Source organism: Dendropsophus ebraccatus, unplaced genomic scaffold (genome assembly GCF_027789765.1).
Source record: "Dendropsophus ebraccatus isolate aDenEbr1 unplaced genomic scaffold, aDenEbr1.pat pat_scaffold_1208_ctg1, whole genome shotgun sequence".
NCBI lineage: Eukaryota > Metazoa > Chordata > Amphibia > Anura > Hylidae > Dendropsophus > Dendropsophus ebraccatus.
In genome coordinates this window covers 20,565-44,865 of record NW_027208625.1, presented here as the reverse complement: position 1 = coordinate 44,865, position 24,301 = coordinate 20,565, and the positions used below count along the sequence as shown (strand labels likewise).

At 45.4% G+C, this 24,301-nt stretch overlaps 1 protein-coding gene across 1 annotated transcript; it reads right to left on the bottom strand.

Moving 5' to 3' along the window:
- Nucleotides 1-357: 357 nt before the first annotated feature.
- On the bottom strand, nt 358-18,788 carry LOC138774988 (uncharacterized). Its single transcript, XM_069955755.1, has 5 exons — nt 18,721-18,788; nt 15,974-16,010; nt 1,105-1,619; nt 613-691; nt 358-496 (listed from the first exon to the last, which is right to left on the bottom strand). The coding sequence occupies exons 2-5, from the start codon at nt 15,985-15,987 to the stop codon at nt 358-360; spliced, it is 747 nt and encodes a 248-aa protein (XP_069811856.1). The 5' UTR covers nt 15,988-16,010; nt 18,721-18,788.
- Between the last annotated feature and the right edge of the window lie 5,513 nt (nt 18,789-24,301).

Below are 24,301 nucleotides of genomic sequence, written 5' to 3'. Positions count from 1 at the left end.
GAACAAGAAATCGTTCATTTTGATCTTTCAACATGTTCTCAAATCATCGTTGGTCGTTCACTGAAAATTTGCAGATCGCTTTGTCTAAACAGTCTTTCACCGATTCGCCCTGTGTGTGAGATGGGCTTAAGCAATCTTAAAACGATCGCAATAACAATTTTTTCAAACGATATATCGTTCCGTCTAAATGCTGATCGTTATAAAAAAAACAAACACACATGATTACTACGAAATCGTTAATCGTTCGATTGGGCGAATTATCGCTCCATGTAAAAGGAGCATGAGGCCCAGTTCACATGTCTGTATTCTTGTCCTTGGCCGTGGATCAGCAGCTACGGATAGCAATACAGATGTGCATCAATAGTCGTCTGCAATTGCACTGACCCATTCATAGTTGGTACAGACCCATACAAGGGCCGTCCAGTTTTTTTTGCAGCACAGACCTGTAACAACTACGGGCATGTGAACAGGGCCATAGAAGTTAATCTGTCCGCAACTGTGAATAGAAATTGTTGACATGGAACCTTCCCTAAGAGTGATCTTACTGAATGCTTTCACCATGAGCCAGTGCTAAAAGCAAACATTTCCATATTAACATGTATTAAATCATACCTCTTTAGGGTTTTTCTGGATCTTCTTCCTGAAACTTGATTTACAAACATCCAGGATTTAATATACCAGGGTCTTGGATCTAACATACAAAAATGGTAACATTTTCGCTTAAAGATTTATTCAATGAGAATTCCTATTCATTTAAAATAACTAAATCACAGACAGGATTTACTGATTAAGGGTATGTCCGCACTAAGTTATGGTGCATATACACAGAGAGATTTATCTGACAGATCTTTGAAGCCAAAGCCAGGAACAGACTATAAACAGGGAACAGGTCATAAAGGAAAGACTGAGATTTCTCCTATTTTCAGATCCATTCCTGGCTTTGGCTTCAAAAATCTGTCAGATAAATCTGTGTAAACGCACTCTAAATCAGGCAGAATTTTGGGGTCGAGAATCCTGCCTGTTCCATGCATGAAGAGGTGAGTGCCGCTGTTTTCATCTACCAACATCCTGTTAAACTGAATAAAGGCACAGCTTCAGACTAACCTGTAGTGTGCGGATCTGTAACCATGGCAGGTTGTTTTCTTTTTCTCACTTTTTTGTACAGATTTTTACAGTCTTTGCACAAACGCAGAACGTCGGTCATCTTGGTCTCACCAGACTCATAGCCATCGACTTCCTGATAAGTCTTCTGGGGACGTTCATCCTGACAGACGCACTCTGCGGCCGTTATAGAGACACAGTTTAATCCAGAAATGTCATAGTTAGTTTCTTGATGCAGCTCATCTTCCATAGACATAGGTTCTTCCCCTTGACTAAAGGTTGTAATGTGCTGCCCACTAGTGGTGGATTTCATAATCGTCTCATTCTGAAGCCTATACACGCTTGTGGTTGAGTGCTGACTGCTTACTATGAAGGTTTTGGACATAATATCGCTTGAGGCCACTGCATGTCTCTGGTAATGTCCAGGAGTGTAAGATCTTCTGTGTTTGCTCACATTATCTAATTGCCACTTTGAGCTTTGCTTCGGCTGCTTATCCTTCTGTAGTAATGATTGATACCTGCAAGGCCAAAAAAAAAAAAAAAAAGTATTTTTTATGCAGTTTCTTCATACAATCCAAATGACATGATACATGCATTCTGCAGGTGAAAACAATTACGATGATACCCAATTTATATACATGTATTCTTTCTTTTTAATCAACAGCTGTACAAGGGCTCATTTTTTTTGCAGGATAAGGTGATGTTTGTAAAGAGAAGGTTCGCCAAAACTTTTTTTTCTTTCAAATCAACTGGTGCCAGAGATTTGGAATTTACTTCTATTAAAAAATCTGGAGTCTTCCAGTACTTATCAGCTGTTGTATGTCCTGCAGGAAGAGCTATTTTTTTCCAGTTTGGAGTGCAGGAGAACTTTTCTATGGGGATTTGCTACTGCACTGGACAGAGATGGCAGCATTGAGCACTGTGTCAGACTGGAGAGAATACACCATTCACATTTTGAGTACTTTTTATGTAAATTTTTAGGAAGGTGAAATAATAATAAAGTACAGTATTTTTAGTTTTATAAAGTGTGTGTGTGTGGGGGGGGGGGGAAGAGACTCACCGCAACTTATAAAGCGAACATGGCGGTGCCAAATACCAGCATGCCAATCTTGCCTCTTCCTATAAAGCCACTGCTGGTTCTCCCCGCAGCGAGTAGTAGCATCCCCTCAGGCCTCCATCATCTGGTACTGCCCGCTGATTCAGCAGCGGGTGGTGCCAAATTAAAGGAGAAGTCCGGCCAAAATTATTTTTTTATATGTTATTAATTATGGAAAGTTAGACACATTTCTAATATACACTAATTATGGGAAATGCACATAAATTGCTATTTCCCTCAATTTAGTGGATCAGGCAGACTTCAGTTTTTCTAAAAACCAGTGACGTCACAAACCGAACCAGAGCAGGGCTGGGTGTAATTCTTATGAAGTGTCCAGTAGGGGCGCAGTGTATAGAGAAATGACATTGTAAGAATAACTATCACAAGTGCCAGCAGCCCCATCCACGGCACATAGGATGGGGCTGCTGGCACTTGTGGTGCAGCTGCCCCCATGCCAGCAGCCCCTCAGTGAACACCCCCACCACCTAAAGACCCCCAAACTACTCCTATCAGAAGTGCCATCAGCCCCATCCACGGCGCCTAGGACGGGGCTGGTGGCACATGTATTGCGGCTTCCCCCTGTCTCCCCCCCCCCCCCGGACAGCAGACCCCAGACCAGCCGCCCACCCCCCCTAAAACCCACAAACTTCACTATTCAGGAGTGCCAGCAGCCCCATCCACGGCACATAGGACGGGGCTGCTGACACTTGTAGTGCGACTCCCGCCTCCTGCGCCATAGCAGATCTCAGACCAGCGCCCCCCCCCCTCCCCGTGCGACAAGCAGACTTCAGACCAGTGATCGCCCCAGGACCCCATAGCTTACCCCTGCACACCCCCTTCCCCCGGGTGCCCCCCGATCTGCACAGAGAGGACATACACATCCTCCTGTGCTGCGGCGTCTCCCCGCTCTGCCTCTTCTCCCGTACAGCAGCGGGAGAGGAGAGAGAGACAGAGCGGGGAGACGCCGCAGCACAGGAGGATGTGTATGTCCTCTTTGTGCAGATCGGGGGGCACCCGGGGGAAGGGGGTGTGCAGGGGTAAGCTATGGGATCCTGGGGGGGATCACTGGTCTGAGGTCTGCTTGTCGCACGGGGAGAGGGGGAGACGCTGGTCCGAGGTCTGCTATGGCGCCGAAGGCGGGAGCCGCACTACAAGTGTTAGCAGCCCCGTCCTATGTGCCGTGGATGGGGCTGTTGGCACTTGTGATAGTTATTCTTACAATGTCATTTCTCCATACACTGCGCCCCTACTGGACGCTTCATAGGAATTACACCCAGCCCTGCTCTGGTTCGGTTTGTGACGCCACTGGTTTTTAGAAAAACTGAAGTCTCCATGATCTACTAAATTGAGGGAAATAGCACTTTATGTGCATTTCCCATAATTAGTGTATATTAGAAATGTGTCTAACTTTCCATAATTAATAACATATAAAAAAAATAATTTTGGCCGGACTTCTCCTTTTTGAAAGCACACAGATATGGGAGAATTCAAGTGTCAGCTGAAGCAGTCACCAAAAGATCATCACAGTTAGTAAGTGGATGTCCTGCAGGCGCCCATGGTGGCACAGCACTGGGGAGTCCCGGCCGACCACCCACCCTACCCTCTAGCAAGCTTCCCAGCATAACTGGTGTTCTGGGAGCAGTGGTGTCAGGGAGTTAACCCTCAATGAGCTGTAGCCTTTTACAGCTTATTGAGGGTTAACAACCTGGCACCACTGAGAATAACCTGATACAGTTTGTATATATAGTGTTGCCTTGGATTACGAACATAGTTCGTTCCGGGACCGTGCTTGTAACCCAAATCCACTGAATAACTGGTAGAAGAGTTGAAACAAACAATGAGAAACAGCTGAATATGTGATATTATAAGTTACTGTACAGTATAGCTATCAGCATGTGGTGTATAACAAACAGCAGCAGTTTGTAGATACAGGATAGAACTGCAGATCCCCATAATGCAGTAGGGTAGTAGAAAAGGCTAAAATAGAGAAGCAGGGCTGCTGTCAGAGGTCTGTGTGGTCACATGACTGTAATGGGAGAGGGGTGTGTGTTCAGCGTGGACCAATCAGGAAGTGAGAATCACAGAGCTGTGCAGGAGGACAGACAGAAAATTTTCTACACAACAGTGTGAATGACTGAGTGTAAGTGCAGGCACATTATAGCAGCAGTGTATTAAGCTGTGTGTTAGTGCAGGCACATAATAGCAGCAGTGTGTATAGCTGAGTGTAAGTGCAGGCACATTATAGCAGCAGTGTATTAAGCTGTGTGTTAGTGCAGGCACATAATAGCAGCAGTGTGTATAGCTGAGTGTAAGTGCAGGCACATTATAGCAGCAGTGTATTAAAGGGAACCAATCACCGGAAAAAAGCATATAGAGCTTTGAAATGTGCTGTTAGAGCACACAGCACACTTGCCACACGTGTCTTCATAGCCTCCGTGCCTTCCCGGTGTAAGCCGCAAAGTAACTTTATAAAACTGGCGCCCTGTATGCTAATTACCTGAGGTAGTCATCTGGGCGGTGTGCGGCTAGCAGGTAGTCAAGGTCCCCTGGGTGTTCTGCTGTAATCACGCCCCTCTGGGCGTGATTAAAATGGCAGAGTAGCTGTGGCGTCACTCGGGAGCGCACCGTGCCCGAGGTCAGCGTGCTTACATACTGATGCCGGACGCCGCTGCGCATGCGCAGTGCAGCCGCTTCCATTCTGGCTGGACTGCGCCTGTGCAGAATAGCCTCGAACTCCGGCTCACACTGGTGCAGTACAGCCGGAATGGAAGTGGCTGTACTGCGCATGCGCGGCGACGTCTGGCATCAGAATGTCACAGCTACTCGGCCATTTGAATCACGCCCAGAGGGGAGTGATTACAGCAGAAGAACGCTCAGGGGAACGTGACTACCTGCTAGCCGCACACCGCCCAGATGACTATATGCGCCCTATATGCGCTTTTCCGGTGATTGGTTCCCTTTAAGCTGTGTGTTAGTGCAGGCACATTATAGCATGAATGGAGAGGATGGGAAACACAAGGCCTGACAGAGACTCTAGGGAGCATGAAGGAATGAGCAGAGCAGATGTGGGTACATACATGCAGCACTCTTTGTCTGGGGAGAAATTGGTTAGGGTCTATTCACACATCAGTATATTTTCCAATCCGCAATTTTGAATTCGTAAGCAATCCGCAAATTTTCATCCGTATTGCATCCGTAAAATACGGACCCCATAGAGTTGTATTGGGTGTGTCAGTTACTGTCCGTACTAGGGCCTGTCCTTTTTTTTTTTTTTGCGGAACGGATTGCAGCCCAGTACACAACACGGATGTGTGTATGGGTCCATTGAAATACATTGGTCCTATTTTTCTGCGGATCCGCAATTGCGGACAGGAACAGGATGTGTGAATAGGGCCTTACAGCTATAGAGAGATTACCTCAACAGTCCGCTGCCCTGACGTAAGCCCCAGCCTGAAGTGGATCTGCCATGATTTGGAAGGTGAGGACAGGGCCTGGGTCAGAGTACAGGGCTGTAGACCCCACTATGCAGGTTTCCTCACCCCTGGCCCAGGGGATATATTATATAGCTGGGTGTATAAAACAGCCTAGGCCATGCTATATCTCTCCGGGCCATAATGTTATTACTTCACTGATTTTCTCACGCTTGGCCAAGGCCACAGTATATCCCGGGGGATATATTTGTAAAATAGCCTAGGTCATACTATAAACCTGGGTATAGTCTAGCTCAGGCAACAGTATACCCCGGGGGATAAACTCTATATTTGGGAGTGTAAAAAAGTCTAGGCCAAACCATATTCCTCCAAGTTATCATGTCACTGGTTTTCTCACTTTATTTCTAATTTGTTGAAAAATGTGCAGTTCTTTTTTTTTTTTTCCATCCTACTCAGATACGCAGCTACTTCCTCTTGTTGGGAAATACAGTACAGGTCTTACCTTGAACTGACAGTAGATGGCGCTGTCCCATCACTGCATCATCTGCACAATTTTTTTTAAGCAGGAGGAGCTTTTTGTGGGCTGCACAAAATTTTACGGTTCTTGCACAAAAATAGTCATTAGACACAAGTGCCTTGATACATCTTGCACAATTTAGGTCTAAAGCTGGGTTCACACTTCGTTCTTTACAGTCAATTTTGATCCGTTCTTATCATGGCAGTCAGAGGAAAAACAGGTCAAAGTGGGGAGCACACAAATGCATCTGTTTTTCATCATCCATTTTTTGCAATTTAAAAAAAAAATGGATGGGGAGAAAAGAAAAAAAGAAAAAAAAAAGCGGACAGCAAAAACGCAGTGTGAACCCAGCCTAAAACAGCATGGCTAAAAAGCTACACTACGGTAGCATTGTGCGCTAAAAGTAAAAATTTGCAAACGATAAATCTAACGAAAAAAGTAGTTAATAGAAAACTCCGCCCCCTCCCAGTGCAAACATTAAAAAAGGGGGCAGAAAGTGGAAACTGATAGAAAATAGAACAAAACCCACAATATATCTTGCACAGATTTTTATGAAATGCACAAATTGTCCTCATTAGCCCCCCCCCCACACACACACAATAAATAGTGCAGGCACAATGATAAATGTCCCGTGTTTAAACTTTTAAGATTTACATCAGCAGTTTCTCACTTACCTTACCAGACAAAGCTGAATCCCCAATAAAATGCTACCGATTTCATGGGGTATAATGTGGCCTGAGGGGGTATAAATCGGCCTAGGCCAAAATATAACCAGGGAATAATCTAGCCTAGGCCATATTAACCCAGGGTATAGTCTGGACTGGGGGTGTACTCTGGCCTGTTACACCGGCCATCATGAAGACTTCTCCCAGCTACAACTCGTCTTCACAGAATCTGTGAAACAAACATTTTAGGCTCCTCACTTTAGCACTATCCTCCCCTCTATACAAAGTGCCCCTCTGTATTAGCCAAGCAGTAAAGGGCCTATTACACGGGTCGTTAAGAGGAGCAAACGAGCGCTCGTTTTCTCCTCGTTGCCCGCTCGCTGCCGCCGCTATTCAACTCGGCTGCAGCAAGCGGGTGAGCGCGGGAGGGGGCGGCGGGGAGCTGCGGGGGGGCTGCCCGGGTGATCGCTGATCGTCAGGGCAGCCCATAGGATATAGCGGCGTCTGCTGCCGACGCTCCTATTCAACGGAGTGACGGCAGCAGATCGCTGCTATATCAGTCGCTTGTTTATCAACATGTTGAAAAACCAGCGACTGCAACGATCAGCCGTCATGAATGACGTCGGCTGATCGTTGCACTCTATTCCACGGGACGATTATCGTCCGTAGCGGCCGAATACGGCCGATAATCGTTCCGCGGAATAGGGCCTTAATAGTGGCCACTGTACCCCATCAAATAGGCCCCCTCTGTGTCTCCAATTACTTTTTTGCCCCCTTTATACACCTATATATTTTTATGTCCCCTCTGTGCCACCATACGGTTTTGTGTCCCAATTAGTGTTATGCTTCCTCAGTTCCCCCATATAATTTTATGCCCCAATGAGTTCTATGCTCCCTCTGTGCCCCCATATAATTTTATGCCCTCCTCTGTGCCCCCAATTAATTTAATGCCCTCCTGTGCCCCCAATGTTTTATGCCCTCCTTTATGCCCCCTCTGTGCTGTCAATAAGTTGTGTTATGCTCCCTCCAAATGGAAGAAAAAAATAAATAAATCATCAACTCACCTGTCACGCGCCCCCTGGCTGCATTCTCGCGGCAGCGCACGTGTCCTCCCCCGGCAGCTACATCATCCTCTGCGTGCTCTCCTCATTCTCCTTTCACCTTCCAGCGCAGACAGCGTGGGACAGAGACACTGCCTGCGACCAATGTGTCCCGCAGCTTGGTGTGTGTGTGTCAGATCGGGCGCACACAGTGTATCTGTCCAACGCTGTCTGCGCCTGAAGATGAAAGGATGAGCAGAACGCGCAGAGGATGGGACAGTTGCTGAACAGGTAACAAGTGGCAGCCCCAGCTAATCATAGCAGCCAGAAGACCCAGTGTGTGAAGCGGGCCCAAGCCCTCTGCTGTGATCCTATGTCCAGTCATTTTCTATGGTTTTACATGACTTTGGGTATAGCCGAGTTCCTTCTGGTTAACTCCCCCATGCACTCACCCACTCTAAAACAGTCACTTCAATGCCCACCCCCTCCTCCTTTTACCTTCACTTCCCAAACTTCAAATCGATTCCAGTTTAGCGTTGGAATAGAACGGCCACAACAGACTTTTATGAAAGTGCTTCAACATAACAAACAACATGTCAACAAATATTATAAAAAAAAAAAAAAATCACAAATATTATCAAGATATTAATAACTTTCTGTAATTTGTAAAACCAGGAAGGTCTGGCAGGGCCCCATCAGGGCAGTACCAAAACCAAACCAATTTCTCCTACCTGCACCGCACTGACTCAGGAGCTTACAATATGTCTGACGGTACTGCCAATTCACCACACTGTTCCCAGGGCCCTATCCCGAAGGGAACAACACATAACTTAACACCACACTTTCTATCACCAGATAACTTTGTAAAAAGGGGAAGCCATCCCTATGATGGGTCCCCATTTATCCCGGCCCCATTGAAGTGCCCTGCAAGACCTCCCTATGCAGGCTGTCATGACAAAGAAACACAAAGACCCTCAACCCAACCCACGTACGCAACCCACGTTGCTAGCTAGGGCGGCCAGGCTGAAGCTGGTCTGGCGGACAACTGACGATCCACATGCTCATCCTACTTTTATGGACTCCGATTCCTTGCTTGGTGAGTGACCTGCTCCAATCCAGTCTTCTTTCAAACCGCTCACCAACTTCCCTTAACCCTTTCCTATCCTCCTGCTGCTGTCCCTCTACCTGTAACTCCTTCTCCCCCTTTGCCTACAGTCCCAGCTGAACCCAGTCACGCCAGGCCTCCGCTTTACTGCGCTCGCTCCATGCCCTTCCTTACTTGCAATTGATTTTTCATTCCGCTGCGAGTATGAAAAGCCTCTTTTCACTTAGCTCCAACGCTGCCGGGCTAATATACTACCTGATTGCTTCTCAGGCTCCCGGCTCAATGGCGTCCCGCTCAGCCATACAGTGCGCTGTCCCATCACAGCTAATGACTGGCTTAGTGGGATGTTAGGGAGCCTGAGAAGCAAGAGGCATCGCGGACAGGTAACATATTAGCCCAGCAGCATTGGGTTAAGTGGGAAGGGACTTTACATACTCGCAGCGGAAAGAAAAATTCATTGTAAGTGTGTAAACCCACAGAAAATGAGAGGACACAGAATCGCAGCAGATTTTGCTGCAGAACTTGCATCGTGAAATCTGCTGCAGATCCTGTACATGTGAAGGCACCCATAAGGAACAAATGGTGCAACTGTACTGCACGCCAAGGGGTTAGAAAATATATAAATATGGAAATAAAAAACAGTAAAACTGCAGTGTTTTACTTCTATTAATTTTTTTTAGGATTGTTTATATTTTCAAAGGAAAGGGGGAGGAAATAAGGGGTATGGGGGAGGGGTAAGGGGAAATGTGGGGTTCTTTTCTTCTATTTTTTTGCTTTAAAAAGGTTATAAAGGCGTTTACATCTTTCCCTTTTTTCTTTCAGAAGTGTTCGTACTGGCTTTCTTATTATTATTTTTAATTTTCTTGCGGTCTCCATAGCCCGAGTCTTCATTTTCTGAAAAGTGGATCTAACCTGTTTTACAGCTTCCGGGAAGCCATGAAAAAAGGAAACAATCATTAGGTAATGGCCCGATTACACAGACAGTAATGGACAGTAATCCATGGCTGATATCTACACATGCTCCGGAGGTGCGCGTCAGGTCCCACTAAATTTACTAAGGGGTGTACAAGGTAAATGGGGGCAGGGCTTTATTTAGCACTTGTGTACTGACAACTAGTACAGAAATAGCTGCAGAGCATAGAAAGCTCAAAAATATAGCAAGAAATGGCTGGGATATCCTAGCAGCAGCTGCCTCCCTGGAGCCCATATAATTTCAGCCTACAGGCCTGTCCCCAACAAGATTACAGTAATACTTACCTGGCTTGTGGACTATGACTTCCTGCAACAAATCTAGCTTTTTATAACATCTTTTTATGCGATGCTTCAGACACCTGTAACTGTGAAATAGAGAAATCTTGTTATATAGACCTGTAATTATCAGTGTGGCTTATACAGCAGATCCCTATAGACCAGTGTTTCTCAACTCCAGTCCTCAAGACCCAACAGGTCATGTATTGCAGATATCCCATACAACGGACAGATGTGGCAGTTACTGGTGCACCGACTATAATTATATCAACTGGTAATTCCGCAAAACATGACCTGTTGGGTCTTGAGGACTGGCGTTGAGAAACACTGTTAGGATACAAACACACACACCGTATACGCAGCAGATAAGCAACAAATACGCAGCAGATTTGATGGTGAAGATTTGATGCTGTGTTCAGTTATTTAGATCTAATCTGCTGCGTATTTGCTGCGTGTTTGCTGCGTATACGGTGTGTGGGTTTATACCCTTATAGACAATAATGTGATATGTAAAGTAGATGAGGAAAAAAAACTCACCAGTAAATACCAGCAAACAGCAGTGCGCCACCTATGGCCAGGATTATAACACCTCTGACTGATGAGAAAGAAACAAGATGGTTGTTATTATTACTGACAGTGTATTCTATAAGACATAGTACAACATCTATAACTCCTCCTGATGCCAGCCATGTCCTTCATAAAGCCATCAGTAGGGCAGGGACTGGCAGCTTGGTTGGGCACAGTGGAAACAATAGCTGGAGGGTCTGTTCACACACTGCAGATGTCACCACCGGCCGGGCTGAACAGGAGGTTGTGAGTGCAAAACTAAGGGAGTAAAAACGGACTACTCACTTTTCCTAGGAATAATATGCCACAGTTCTGTCGCTATCCTGGACCCTGAAGAATAAAGGAAAGAAACAACATGAAATACACAATAACAGCAGCTGATCCCCAAGACTTTTCTTCCAACCATCTAAACCCTAGAAACCCCTCACAAACCCTCCACAATGATAATGTCCATTACCTGCTGGCGTCTCTGTAACTTGTCCCTGTACATGACAGGTAAATATCACCAAACATATCACAGCAATCCTCTGCACATCCATCTTCACAGCAAATACTGAAAAGACTGAAGTGTAATCCCAGAACTTAGAAGCCTGGACACTCTATTGTGATGTCACCTACTTCAGGCATAGGTCATATGACATCATCATTGTAATGATTGTGACATCACAATAGAGAGTCCAGGCTTCTAGGTTCTCGGATTACACTTCAGTCTTTTCAGTATTTGCTGTGAAGATGGATGTGCAGAGGATTGCTGTGATATGTTTGGTGATATTTACCTGTCATGTACAGGGACAAGTTACAGAGACGCCAGCAGGTAATGGACATTATCATTGTGGAGGGTTTGTGAGGGGTTTCTAGGGTTTAGATGGTTGGAAGAAAAGTCTTGGGGATCAGCTGCTGTTATTGTGTATTTCATGTTGTTACTTTTCTTTATTCTTCAGGGTCCAGGATAGCGACAGAACTGTGGCATATTATTCCTAGGAAAAGTGAGTAGTCCGTTTTTACTCCCTTAGTTTTGCTCTCACAACCTCCTGTTCAGCCCGGTCGGTGGTGAAATCTGCAGTGTGTGAACAGACCCTCCAGCTATTGTTTCCACTGTGCCCAACCAAGCTGCCAGTCCCTGCCCTAATGATGGCTTTATGAAGGACATGGCTGGCATCAGGAGGAGTTATAGATGTTGTACTATGTCTTATAGAATACACTGTCAGTAATAATAACAACCATCTTGTTTCTTTCTCATCAGTCAGAGGTGTTATAATCCTGGCCATAGGTGGCGCACTGCTGTTTGCTGGTATTTACTGGTGAGTTTTCTTCCTCATATACCTTACATATCACATTATTGTCTATAGGGATCTACTGTATAAGCCAAAATGTAAGTTCATTGTACTGTGTGACCGATAGGGGGAGCAATAAGCACTGCAGCCAGGGATTAGACTGTGCTAAATCCTTCTTGCTGGTTATACATTGTACCTTTATATATCACGGTCAGTAGTGGGGGAGGGGGTATTCTGATGGATAAGTCAGCATTGGAATCTTTACAGGTCTATATAACAAGATTTCTCTGTTTCACAGTTACAGGTGTCTGAAGCGCCGTCTAAAAAGATGTTATAAAAAGCTTGATATGTTGCAAGAGGTCATAGTCCACAAGCCAGGTAAGTATTACTGTACTCTTGTTGGGGACAGGCCTGTATGCTGAAATTATATGGGCTCCAGGGAGGCAGCTGCTGCTAGGATATCCCAGCCATTTCTTGCTATACTTGAGCTATTTATGTTCTGTAGCTGTTTCTGTACCAGCGGTCAGTACACAAGTGCTAAATAAAGCCCTGCCCCCATTTACCTGGTACACCCCTTAATAAATCTAGCAGGACCGGCGGCGCACCTCCGGAGCAGGTGTAGGTATCAGCCATGGATTACGCACGGTGTATACTATGATAGATCAGGCACAGGATGAGGACACGCCGCACATCTTTAATACATCTGCTCCAATGTGTCACAAACAACACACTCAACACACAATTACTGGGATAAATTAAAGCATCCCAGAGCTATTACCACATAAATGCTGGAAACTCCTGTGTGTGATTCCACCAAAAGTGACACATGTCAGATTTGAAAACTAGGCCCCGGTCCTTAAAGGGTTAAAGTGAAAGCTTCTATTATATATCTTACCTACTGACGGCTTTCTTTTTTCATGGCAGTCATCCCGGAAGCTGTTGGTTCCACTTTTCAAAAACTGAAGACTCGGGCTAAGGAGACCTCACGAAAAGTGTCTACTCTAACAAGAAAATTAAAACTAATAAGAAAGAAGCCATTACGAACACTTCTGAAAGAAAAAAGGGAAAGATGTAGACGCCTCTATAGACTTTTTAAAGCAAAATAATCGAAGGGATGAAACCCCATTTTCCCTTCTCCCTCATACCCCCATCTCCCTCCCTCATACCATCTCTCCCCCCCATCTCCCTCACCCATACCCCTTATTTCCCCCCAATCTCCTCAAAAAAATAAACATAAATACAAAAATACAAACAATGCAATTTTACTGTTTTTTATTTCTAATTTTTTTCCTTTAACGCCTAGGCGTGCTGTACAGGTGCACCATTTGTGCCTTCACTCATACAGCAGATATCCCGCTCAGCCATACAGTGCGCTGCCCCATCACAGCTAATGATTGGCTGAGCGGGATGTCAGGGAACCTGAGAAGCAAGCAGGAGCCCAGCTTGGGCCAGCTCCATTCATTGTGTCTCCCGGCTGCTATGAGAAGTTGGGGGCCGGTGCTTATTTTACCTGATATTTAACCATTTAGTTGACGCTGTCAAAACTGAAAGTGGCGAACGGCCTAGGCAGGTGTGAAATATAGAAAGGCTTTGACACTGCTCTCTGCTTCTTTTCTATTATGAATAACGTAGCAGAATATTCCTTTATTTGGAGAGCATTGCTGTCTGCTGAGATTCCCTATAGGTAACAATAGGCAGGGAGGGGGCACCTACACTCACTTGCTACCCCTAGGCTGTACCCCTTGCTACCAGGGATGTGGAGTCAGTAAGCCGCAGCTCTGACTCAGACTCCAGCTCCTTTATAAACGGCCAGTCAGACTCCAGGGGAGTTATTTATCACACTGGTGTAAAGTAGAACTGTCTCAGCAGCTTGCTACTAATGTCCTACATGATCCTGGGGCGACTTCTGAGTGAATAAGGAAAAGTATAAAGCAGATTCTCTGTCCTGAATAACTCAGAACTACAACTCAGAGTCTTTTCTGCTGACAATTTTCTATAGTTCTAACTAAATATTCACCATACACAAAGAAACACTACTAACAATGCCAGATACTAGTGATATAGAGAAGTCAGCCATAGGCATACGCACACACACACACAGCCTGCTGCAGCCATAGCATAAACACACACACAGCCTGCTGCAGCCATAGCATAAACACACACACAGCCTGCTGCAGCCATAACATACACACACACCTACTGCTGCACACACAGAGACTGCTGCAGCCATAGAACACACAGTGCACTGCAGCCACACACACTGATACACACACAGCCTTCTGCAGCTATAACATACTGAAGATAAACACACACTCACACAGCCTGCTGCAGCCATAGAACACCAAAAATAAACACACAATCTTCTCTCAGAGAGAAAACACCACACTGAGGACAGAGGTTACTGCTACACTACTTATGTCTCCTCCTCCTCTATATTACACAGGATATCTTCATATTACACTGCTGCTCATATACAGTTATCCAGCATCCAGGAAGAGAACAGCACAGATCACCCCCCACACAATGGACTCTTCCAGCTCAGAAACAGGCTGCCAAATAGAGACCAGATTACTGATATATGGAGGAAACTAAAATGTATATGAGAGGGTTTTTCTAGTTGTTATAAATAAAGGGCTTAAATTGATAAAACATAAACTATATTAATGAGGAACATTTATAAAATCCATATGAAAACTCAATTATAACATTTTAAAAGGTTTGTTTTAAAGCTGAAATCAGAGTCGGTACATTTTTTCCCCAAGTCACTCTCCACAGCTCCAACTCAACGATTCCAACTCCACAGCCCTGCTTGCTATGCCCGTTCCTATAGGTGTCTGAACACTAGGGCCGGCCTTAGGGTAAATGGCGCCCTGCACAAAACCTTTTTTGCGGCTCCCCCCCCCCCCCCCCCCACACACACACACTTAAAGAAACATAAAGCTCCTTCTGCCTCCCACCCCTCTAGACAACACCCATCACCCGACCCCCTTCGCCATACTCACAACTACCACCCCCAGCCCCCCACACAACTACTACCCCCACCCAACTACAGCTATCCAAACAACTAACACCCCCATCTCCCCCAAACAACTACAGCCCCCACCTAACTACAGCTCCCCACACAACTACCACCTCCTGGACTGCACGTCCCCTTAATGATTAGCTGGACGTGCAGTCCGGGTGATATAATGTTACGGCGCCAAGTAGGGGAGGTGAGGAGATAAGCACTGCGGGAGGAGGGCAGCCAGGGACGTTCCGGCAGAGAGCTGCACTGCTCTCTAGAAATAGAAGTTAGATGTGTCGTGTGCTTCAGCAGACACACAGCACATCTACCGTCTGTTTCTAAGTCAGGTGTGCAGTGAAGCTCTCTGCCTGCCGGAGCACCCCCAGCTGGCCAGGAGTGAGGCGTCCTGTGCAACCTGGACATCCGGGCATCAATGACCTTTGTAATAATAATAATTATAAAGAATTGCACTCAGTGGATAGAATATTCCTAGTGTATAAGATTATCCACAAACGGAGCCACAAAGATGATAAGCGACATGGCCGGACACCCTCCCGCCTTTCTCCTCATCTCTCCGCTCCTCCAATTAGAACGTGACCACCACCATTCCGCTCTTGTATAGCTCATGTGCCTTTGTGCTTCCATCCTATATGGGACTATACATCCTCCAGCTCACTCCTACATTACACTGCACAGAATCCTAGAAAAAGGTTTACACCAAAACATTGGATCTTATGGTGTGTGATTGTACTTTTCTACTGAATAAATATGTACTGGGCACTTGCCGTACAAACAAGAAGTCTAATATCTTTCTTTGGATAATCTTATACACGGTTACACATCTACATTGAACATAAGCCTTCAGCCCAATGTGACCAGACCATGAGATATTCATGCCTACCTATTCCCAAATTAAATGCTTTACCTTATGGATTCCATGGAACTATTACTTCTATACAGACCTGTAAAATTAAAGTTTAAAGATTATTTTGTGTTTGATATTTAAAGTGTATCTGTCACTGTGAAAAACCTTCCATATTGGTTATGGGGTCTGAGTGTAAGCAAAGGGTACAGCCAAGGAGGGCAAGTGAGTTTCAGTGCCACCCCCTCTTAATTATTTTACTTTACCTATAGGACTAGACTGTGCAAGCTATTCATTGCAATCTGTACTGCAGTGTATTGTGTCTATTATTATTATTATTATTATTATTATTATGTGTATTATATTAGTGTTATACTGACGGGTACAGCAAATAAGGGTGTTGGCTCCCGTGGCCAGCAGAGGCTGCTCCAAGTCCTCCAGCTGCTGTGGCTACCATTGTCAATCTGCAATTGCAAGAGCGACAATGGGGAATGGCCACCTTACATTTTAAGTTAAAGTGTCACTGTCGTTATAACTTTCAAACGCTAAATCAGTAGTAGATGTGATATAAAGCAAGTTTGCAATTTACATTCATTATTTTTCATTAAGCCAGGAATGGTTGTGAAAAGAGGAGAAATCTTAGTCTTTCCTTCATGACATTTTGCAAGAATTAAATACTGTGTTAGACAGACCGTTATTCCTAATATTTGAAGATTCTATAATGACAGGGATTTTTCCTCTGGACTGGCGCATAGCTAATGTGGTACCAATATTCAAAAAGGGGTCAAAGAGTGATCCTGGAAACTACAGGCCCATAAGTCTAACATCTATAGTAGGTAAAGTGTTTGAGGGGATTGTAAGAGATGCTATACTGGAGTATCTTAATGAAAATAATCTTATGACGCAGCACCAGTATGGATTTATGAGGGATCGATTTTGTCAGAATAATCTGATCGGCTTCTATGAAGAGGTAAGTTATAAACTGGACCTGGGGGGAGGCTGTGGATGTTGTGTTGTGTGATCTGGACTTTTCAAAGGCATTCGATACTGTGCCGCATGAAAGGTTGGTCTACAAAATGAGGATGCTGGGACTCGGGGAAAACGTATGCAAATGGGTAAGTAACTGGTTGTGTGATAGAAAACAGAGGGTGGTCATTGATGGAACATATTCAGACTGGGTTTTAGTTACTAGTGGGGTACCACCGGGGTCAGTGTTGGGTCCACTTCTTTTTAATATTTTTATTAATGATCTTGTAGAGGGGCTACAGAGTAGAATTTCCATTTTTGCAGACAATACTAAATTGGGTAATCCGCACAGAGGAGGATAATATCATATTACAGAGGGATTTGGAGAAGCTAGAGGCTTGGGTGGAGAAATGGCAAATGAAGTTTAATGTGGATAAATGTAAGGTTATGCACTTGGACCGTAGAAATAATAAGTATAGTTATGTGCTAATTAATAAAACACTGGGTAAAACTACTTCCGAAAAGGACCTGGGGGTATTGGTGGACAGTAAACTCAACTTTAGTGATCAGTACCAGGCAGCAGCTGCCAAGGCTAATAAAATAATGGGATGCATCAAAAGAGGTATAGATGCTAAAGAGGAGAACATACAGTGGTTTTGCCTCTTTATAAATCACTGGTCAGACCACATATGGAATACTGTGTACAGTTTTGGGCACCGGTATATAAGAAGGACACAGCTGAACTGGAGCGGGTGCAGAGGAGGGCAACAAAGGTCATTAAGGGAATGGGTGGGTTACAGTACCAGGACAGGTTATCACGCTTGGGGTTATTTACGCTAGAAAAAAGATGTCTTAGGGGCGATCTGATCACAATATACAAATATATTAAAGCACAGTACAGAGATCTTTGTAGTGGTCTTTTTACTCCTAGGTCTGTAACCATGACAAGGGGGCATCCTCTACGTGTAGAGGAAAGAAGATTTCACCATCAGCATCGACGCAGGTTCTTTACTGTACGAGCGGTAAGACTGTGGAACTCTCTGCCACATGATGTTGTCATGGCCGATTCATTAAATAAGTTCAAGGGAGGCCTTGATGCTTTTCTTGAACAATATAATATTACAAGTTATGGGCATTAGATTTCTGGTGATACGTTGATCCGGGGATTGTTCTGGTCGCCATTGGAGTCGAGGGGGGCGGGGGGGGGGGGAGTGTTTCTCCCTGTGGTGGTGCGATTGTTGTCTACCTCATGGGGGGTTTTGCCTTCCCTGGATCAACACAGTAGGATTTCCCTAGGTTGAATCTGATGGACTCTTGTCTTCTTTCAACCTTATTTACTATGTTACTATGACATGTTCTCTGTTCATAGTCTGTTTCTGGCTTTGGCTTCAAAAATCTGTCACATAAATCTCTTTGTGTAGGAGCCAGTTCACACAGAGTAAAAGAGGCGCGACATGTCATAAGTGGAGAGGCATAGAGTGGAAGCCCAACTAAAAAAAAAAAAAAAAAATAATGAAAGTAAATTGCAAATTTGCTTTATATTACATCTACTGTTAATTTAGATTTTGAATGTTATAGCGACAGGTACGCTTTAAAGAGTTGGCCTCATTCACACATCTACATTTTTTTTATCCATTATTGCAGACAAAGAACAGTCCATACGTTCCTATTCACATATCTGTAATTTTACAGATCTGTGATTTGACCTCTAATAGAAGTCTATGGGATCATCCATAGGCAGATTTTTTGTTTTTTTCAGTGTAACATGTTACAATAGTAAATATGGGACTGGCGCTCATTCATATGAACATGAAAGAAAGATATATATATAAGTGGCAACTCACCTGGTGTATGTGGACGATAATAATCATCCGCAACGCCCAGAAGCCGAGACAACACAAAAGTATAGCTATATCCAAGACAGTCAATGATGGTTCCTCATCCTAGTAGATGTCCCCGTCCAAGAGGAACACGCCAGACCATAATCAGGTATGCCTCACATAGACAAACACAATGTGTACAATGAAAAGGAAAAAAGGGTCTCTGCGTCACCTGAATGAGAAAGTTGTGAAAGTTTATAGGGCTGTCTCATTCACATAGAACGGGGAGAGAGGCGGCACATGTTCTCCTGATCAATCAGACTAACTTATAATAGCTTTTGGCAAGTCTCTGTCTCAAAAGTGTTTTTTATGTCAAGTCTAGTATTAACAAAACCTTCTGTACTAAAGTATAAACATACTAACAGTATATAAAGGCCACGTAATGCCGCCACAGAATGAACACATACTAACGCCAAATAGTGACTACGTTCTATCACTATATTGTTACAGTCTAAAATCCTATATACCAAAACCAATATAACAAATAATAACTTTACACAGGGGGCAAATAATACCGCCACATCCTAACCACATAACACTGCCTAATGAAGTTTGGGTGCCTGTCGCAGGTTCACTCCAAAATCCCTGACAAAATAGTGCAACATGCAGTACAATTATCTATTCAAATGACACCATGCAGGAACCAGATGTACTCAAGTAATGTCAACAGGGTGCATATGGTTCTGTATGGGTGCGTAAGGTTGCATATGGTTCTGTATGGGTGTGTATGGTAACATTTAGCACTACAGTAATACCTCGGTTCCCGAACACCTCAGAGTTCAAACAATTCCCCCCCTAAATTTCCCCCTGATGTTTTGCTCGGTACTCGAACATTGCTCGGTATCCGAACAAAATCAGGGGGATAACTGTCAGCTGAACTGATGTTCAGCTGACAGTTAGAGGTGTTCGGGAACAGTGAGAGGCAGGAGCTGGTGGCTATTTAAACTTGCCGCCGTGCTCCTGCTCCTCTCAGCTGTGGGGGACGCCCTGTAAAGAAGTGGGGAATCATAATGAGGGGAATCCCCACTTCTTTACAGGGTGTCCCCCACAGCTGAGAGGAGCAGGAGCACGGCGGCAAGTTTAAATAGCCGCCCGCTCCTGCTGCTTACTGCGGGGACGCCCTGTAAAGAAGCCGGCCCGCGGCCGCACTGACCTGTGTCTCCACATCCCCCCCACTGGCCCGGAGCACTTCCTATAAGCTCACCCAGCTGGTACACTTCTATAGCTTGCAGCGGGCCCATGTTGTTGTGCCCGCAGTCCCGCTCACCAGCTTCTTAGTTTCTTGCTCCTGCTGCTCCCCGCCGCCTCTGCAGACTCTCCTTCACCCTGCAGAGGTGGCGGGGAGCAGCGGGAGCACGAAGCTAAGAAGCTGGTGAGCGGGGCCGCGGGCGCAACAGCACGGGCGCGCCGCAGGCTATAGAGGTGTACCGGCTGGGTAAGTGTATAGCAGTGCTTCTTAATTCCAGTCCTCAGGCCTCCCCAACAGGTTATGTTTTGAGGATTTCCCATACAAAGGACACCTGTGCTAATACCTGATGCACTGAGTATAATTATATCACCTGTGACATACTAAGGAAATCCACAAAACACGACCTATTGGTGAGGCCTGAGGACTGGAATTGAGAAGCACTGGTGTATAGGAAGTGCTCCGACCAGGGGGGGGGGTGTGGAGACAGGTCAGTGCGGCCGCCGGCCAGCTTCTTTACAGGGCGTCCCCGCAGTGAGCGGCAGGAGCCAGCGGCTATTTGAACTTGCCTCCGTGCTCCTGCTCCTCTCAGCTGCAGGGGGCACCCTGCAAAGAAGTGGGGATTCCACTATTATGATAGGATTCCCTACTTCTTTACAGGACGGCCCCCGCAGTCGAGAGGAGCAGGAGCACCGCGGCAAGTTTCCTGCCTCACTGTTCGCGGGAACGTAGAGCGTTTTTACGCTCTGTGGGCCGGGTGCTCTGCACCTGACCCACGGAGTGTAAAAACCAATTAATCAAATTTAAATTGTTCCCTTTAGGAACTTACAGCTCGGTTCTCGAACTGCTCAGTTCTGGAACCGGAAGTACTAGCCCCGGCGCACACCGAGATGTCACTGGTGTGCGCTCTGCTGAGGAATTCCTGGGACATCCCCAGAGAGCGCATATCAGCCGGGGGCCAGGCCGACAGGGTGAAAGAAGAAGACAGTCGCAGTTGGGGAGCCAGGTGTTAGTTGTTTATTTTTTTTGTCTGGGGGACATGTACAAGGGGGACATGTACAAGGGGCCATCTATAAGGGGGACATGTACAAGAGGGCATCTATAAGGGGGACATGTACAAGAGGGCATCTATAAGGGGGACATGTATTGTGGGCCATCTATAAGGGGGACATGCATTGTGGGCCATCTATAAGGGGGACATGCATTGTGGGCCATCTATAAGGGGGAAATGTATTGGGCACAAAAAAAAAAGACAAATTTGGTCAGCTCTCCTAGAACACTATTCACACTAGGCACAGGAGCACACTGCTATGGCTGAAATTACAGACACACAAAAAGGCAACAAACGGAAAAGGCAACAGCTCACCGCAATGGCAAGATACAGACCCACTACAGACATGAAAATAGTTAAAAGCAGCCCCCCCCCCTCCCAACTGCCAAGAAAAACTTCCACAAAAATAATGAGGCTCTTGGTTACCATTTGCCAATGGTGTAAACTACCCCACCACGTTACGGTGGCCTCATACCGGGGCAGTCCTACACTGTACTCTGGCCTCTCCATGGCATGAAATACGCCTATGCTCTGGGCATGCAAGATCCGTATTATACAGCCAAAAGTAATTACACCACCTGGGTGGGATGGGTAGAGTGTACGACCACGTAGAGGCAGCTACTCCCCCCATCTGGAACACAGGAAAAAAAAAAAAATTTGGTCAGCTCTCCTAGAACACCATTCACACTAGGCAGGAGCGTGTTGCTATGGCTGAAAGTGCAAACACACAAAAACATAGAAAAATGCAACAGCTCACCGCAACAGCAAGATACAGACCCACCACAGACCCAGGTGGTGTAATTACTTTTGCCGGTATAAGATGAATCTTGCATGCCCAGAGCATAGGCGTATTTCATGACATGGAGAGGCCATAGTACAGTGTAGGACTGCCACGGTATGAGGCCACCGTAACGTGGTGGGTTAGTTTACACCATTTGCAAATGGTAACAAAGAGCCTCATTATTTTTGTGGAACTTTTTCTTGGCAGTTGGGGGGGGGGGGTTGCTTTTAACAATTTTTATGTCTGTAGTGGGTCTGTATCTTGCCATTGCGGTGAGCTGTTGCTTTTTCTGTATTGGACATGTACAAGGGGCATCTATAAGGGGGACATGTACAAGTCTCATCTATATGGGGGGCATGTATTAGGGGGCCATCTATAAGGGGAACATCTAAAAGGGTGACATGTACAAGGGGCAATCTATAAGGGGGACATGTACAAGGGGCAATTTATAAGGGGGACATGTATAAGGGGGCAATCTTTAAGGAGGACATGTGTAAGGGAGCAATCTATACGGGGGCATGTATTAGGGGCATCTATAAGGGAGCAATGTATAAGGGAGCAATGTATAAGGGAGCAATGTATAAGGGAGCAATGTATAAGGGAGCAATGTATAAGGGGGACATCTATGAGGAGGCTACACAGAGGGGGGCATATTCTATAAGGGAGTCACAGAGTCAGCCTACCCACTAAACGAGGGTGTAAAGGGACCAATACAGATGTGCAGTTTGTAGAGAGATGAGAATGGTGGATTTTATTCAGTAGCAGCAGTGGCATAAGAAAATCAGTGTTGCGCTACCCTGTGTTTGGGGCGTGGTTAGTGGCGTGGCTTGTGACCTGGGTGTGGTTAGAGGCGTGGTTTTTTATTTGGTTGGGGCGTGTCCCTCTTTGCACTCACTCAAAGTTGGGAGGTATGTATACCCTGTTGTGTAAAATAGCTCAGGCCAAACTATATCCACTTCATGCCCAGGGGTGTAAAATAGCCTAGGTCATACTATAAACCTGGGAATAGTCCAGCCCAGGCCACAGTATACCCTAAGGAATAAAATCTATATTTGGAGCTGTAAAACAGTCTAGGCCAGACTATATTCCTCCAAGTTATCATGTCACTAGTTAGCTCACTTCTGGCCCAGGCCACAGTATACTCCACAATATATATTTTACACTGGAGGGATATTTTCTGCTATCACTTTATTGGTTGTCTCACTTTTTCACTAATTTGTTGAGATAAAGTGTGCAGATCTTTTTTCTTTTTTTTTTTTTTTTTTTTTAATCCTACTCAGATACACAGCTGCTTCCCCTTGTTGGTAAATACAGTACAGTGCTTACATTGAACTGACAGTAGATGGCGCTGTCCCATCACTGCATCATCTGCACAATTTTTTTGAGCAGGAGGAGCTTTTTATGGGCTGCGCAAAATTTCATGGTTGTTGTGGGAAAAAAAATCATAATTAGACACAAGTGCATTGATACATCATGCACAATTTATTGCACAATTTATGTCTAGGGGTCCATTTACACAGAAAGATTGTCTGACAGATTATATGCCAAAGATTTCAAGCCAAAGCCAGAAAAAGACTATAAACAGAGATCAGGTCATAAAGGAAAGCCTGAGATTTCTCCTCTTTTTAAATCCATTCCTGGCTTTGGCTTCAAATCTTTGCCAGATAATCTGTGTATATGGACCCTTAGGAAGGGTTCACACTACATTTTTTGCAGTCAGTTTTTTTCCCCATCCTTTTCTGCAAACAAGAAAACAAATTAAAAAAAGGGATGAAAATGCATCTAATTTTTAGCATACACAAAGACGTGGTCAACCATGTATGCTAAAAAAAAATCCGTTTTTATTATGGAAGTCAATGGAAAGACAGGTCACAGAGGGGGAACACACATGCATCCATTTTCTCCACCCATTTTTTCAAACCGTTTGTTGCAACAACAACAAAAAAGGATGGGGGGAAAAAAAGGCGGACTGCAAAATGGCAGTCTGAACTCAGCCTAAAACATCTTGGTTAAAAAGCTACGCTAGGGTAGGATTTTGCGGTAAAACTGAAAATTTGCACACGATAAATCTCATGAAAAAGTAGTTAATAAAAAACCCTGTCCCCGGGGGGCGGAGCCTGACATGGAGGAGACTGGACGTGTGCACTAGGAGCTCCTGCTAGGGCTGACAGTTAATAGGGGTCACAGCCAGCTTATATGGGGCTTAAAAAAAAAAAAAAACTGCCAAGAAGGTACCGAGGAAGCCAGTGCCACCTCTCAACCCGATTTCAAACTATTTTATCCCGCTTGCCTGAAGATCCGGAGTGTGTGGTGGAGGAGCGGGCGCCATCTTGGACCGGGGCTACGCTGAGGACACATCGCCGACTCAGGAGCCAAACAGACGGGTCCCGGGAGTGCTCGGAGTCGGCGACTGCAGCCCCATCGGCGAGCAGGTACCGGGGAGCCGGGAGCAGCCAGGTCAGGAGCACGACGGCAGCACAGTCGGCACCGGAGGTGCGCGGCGCACAGGCGCCATTGCTCACCGCGT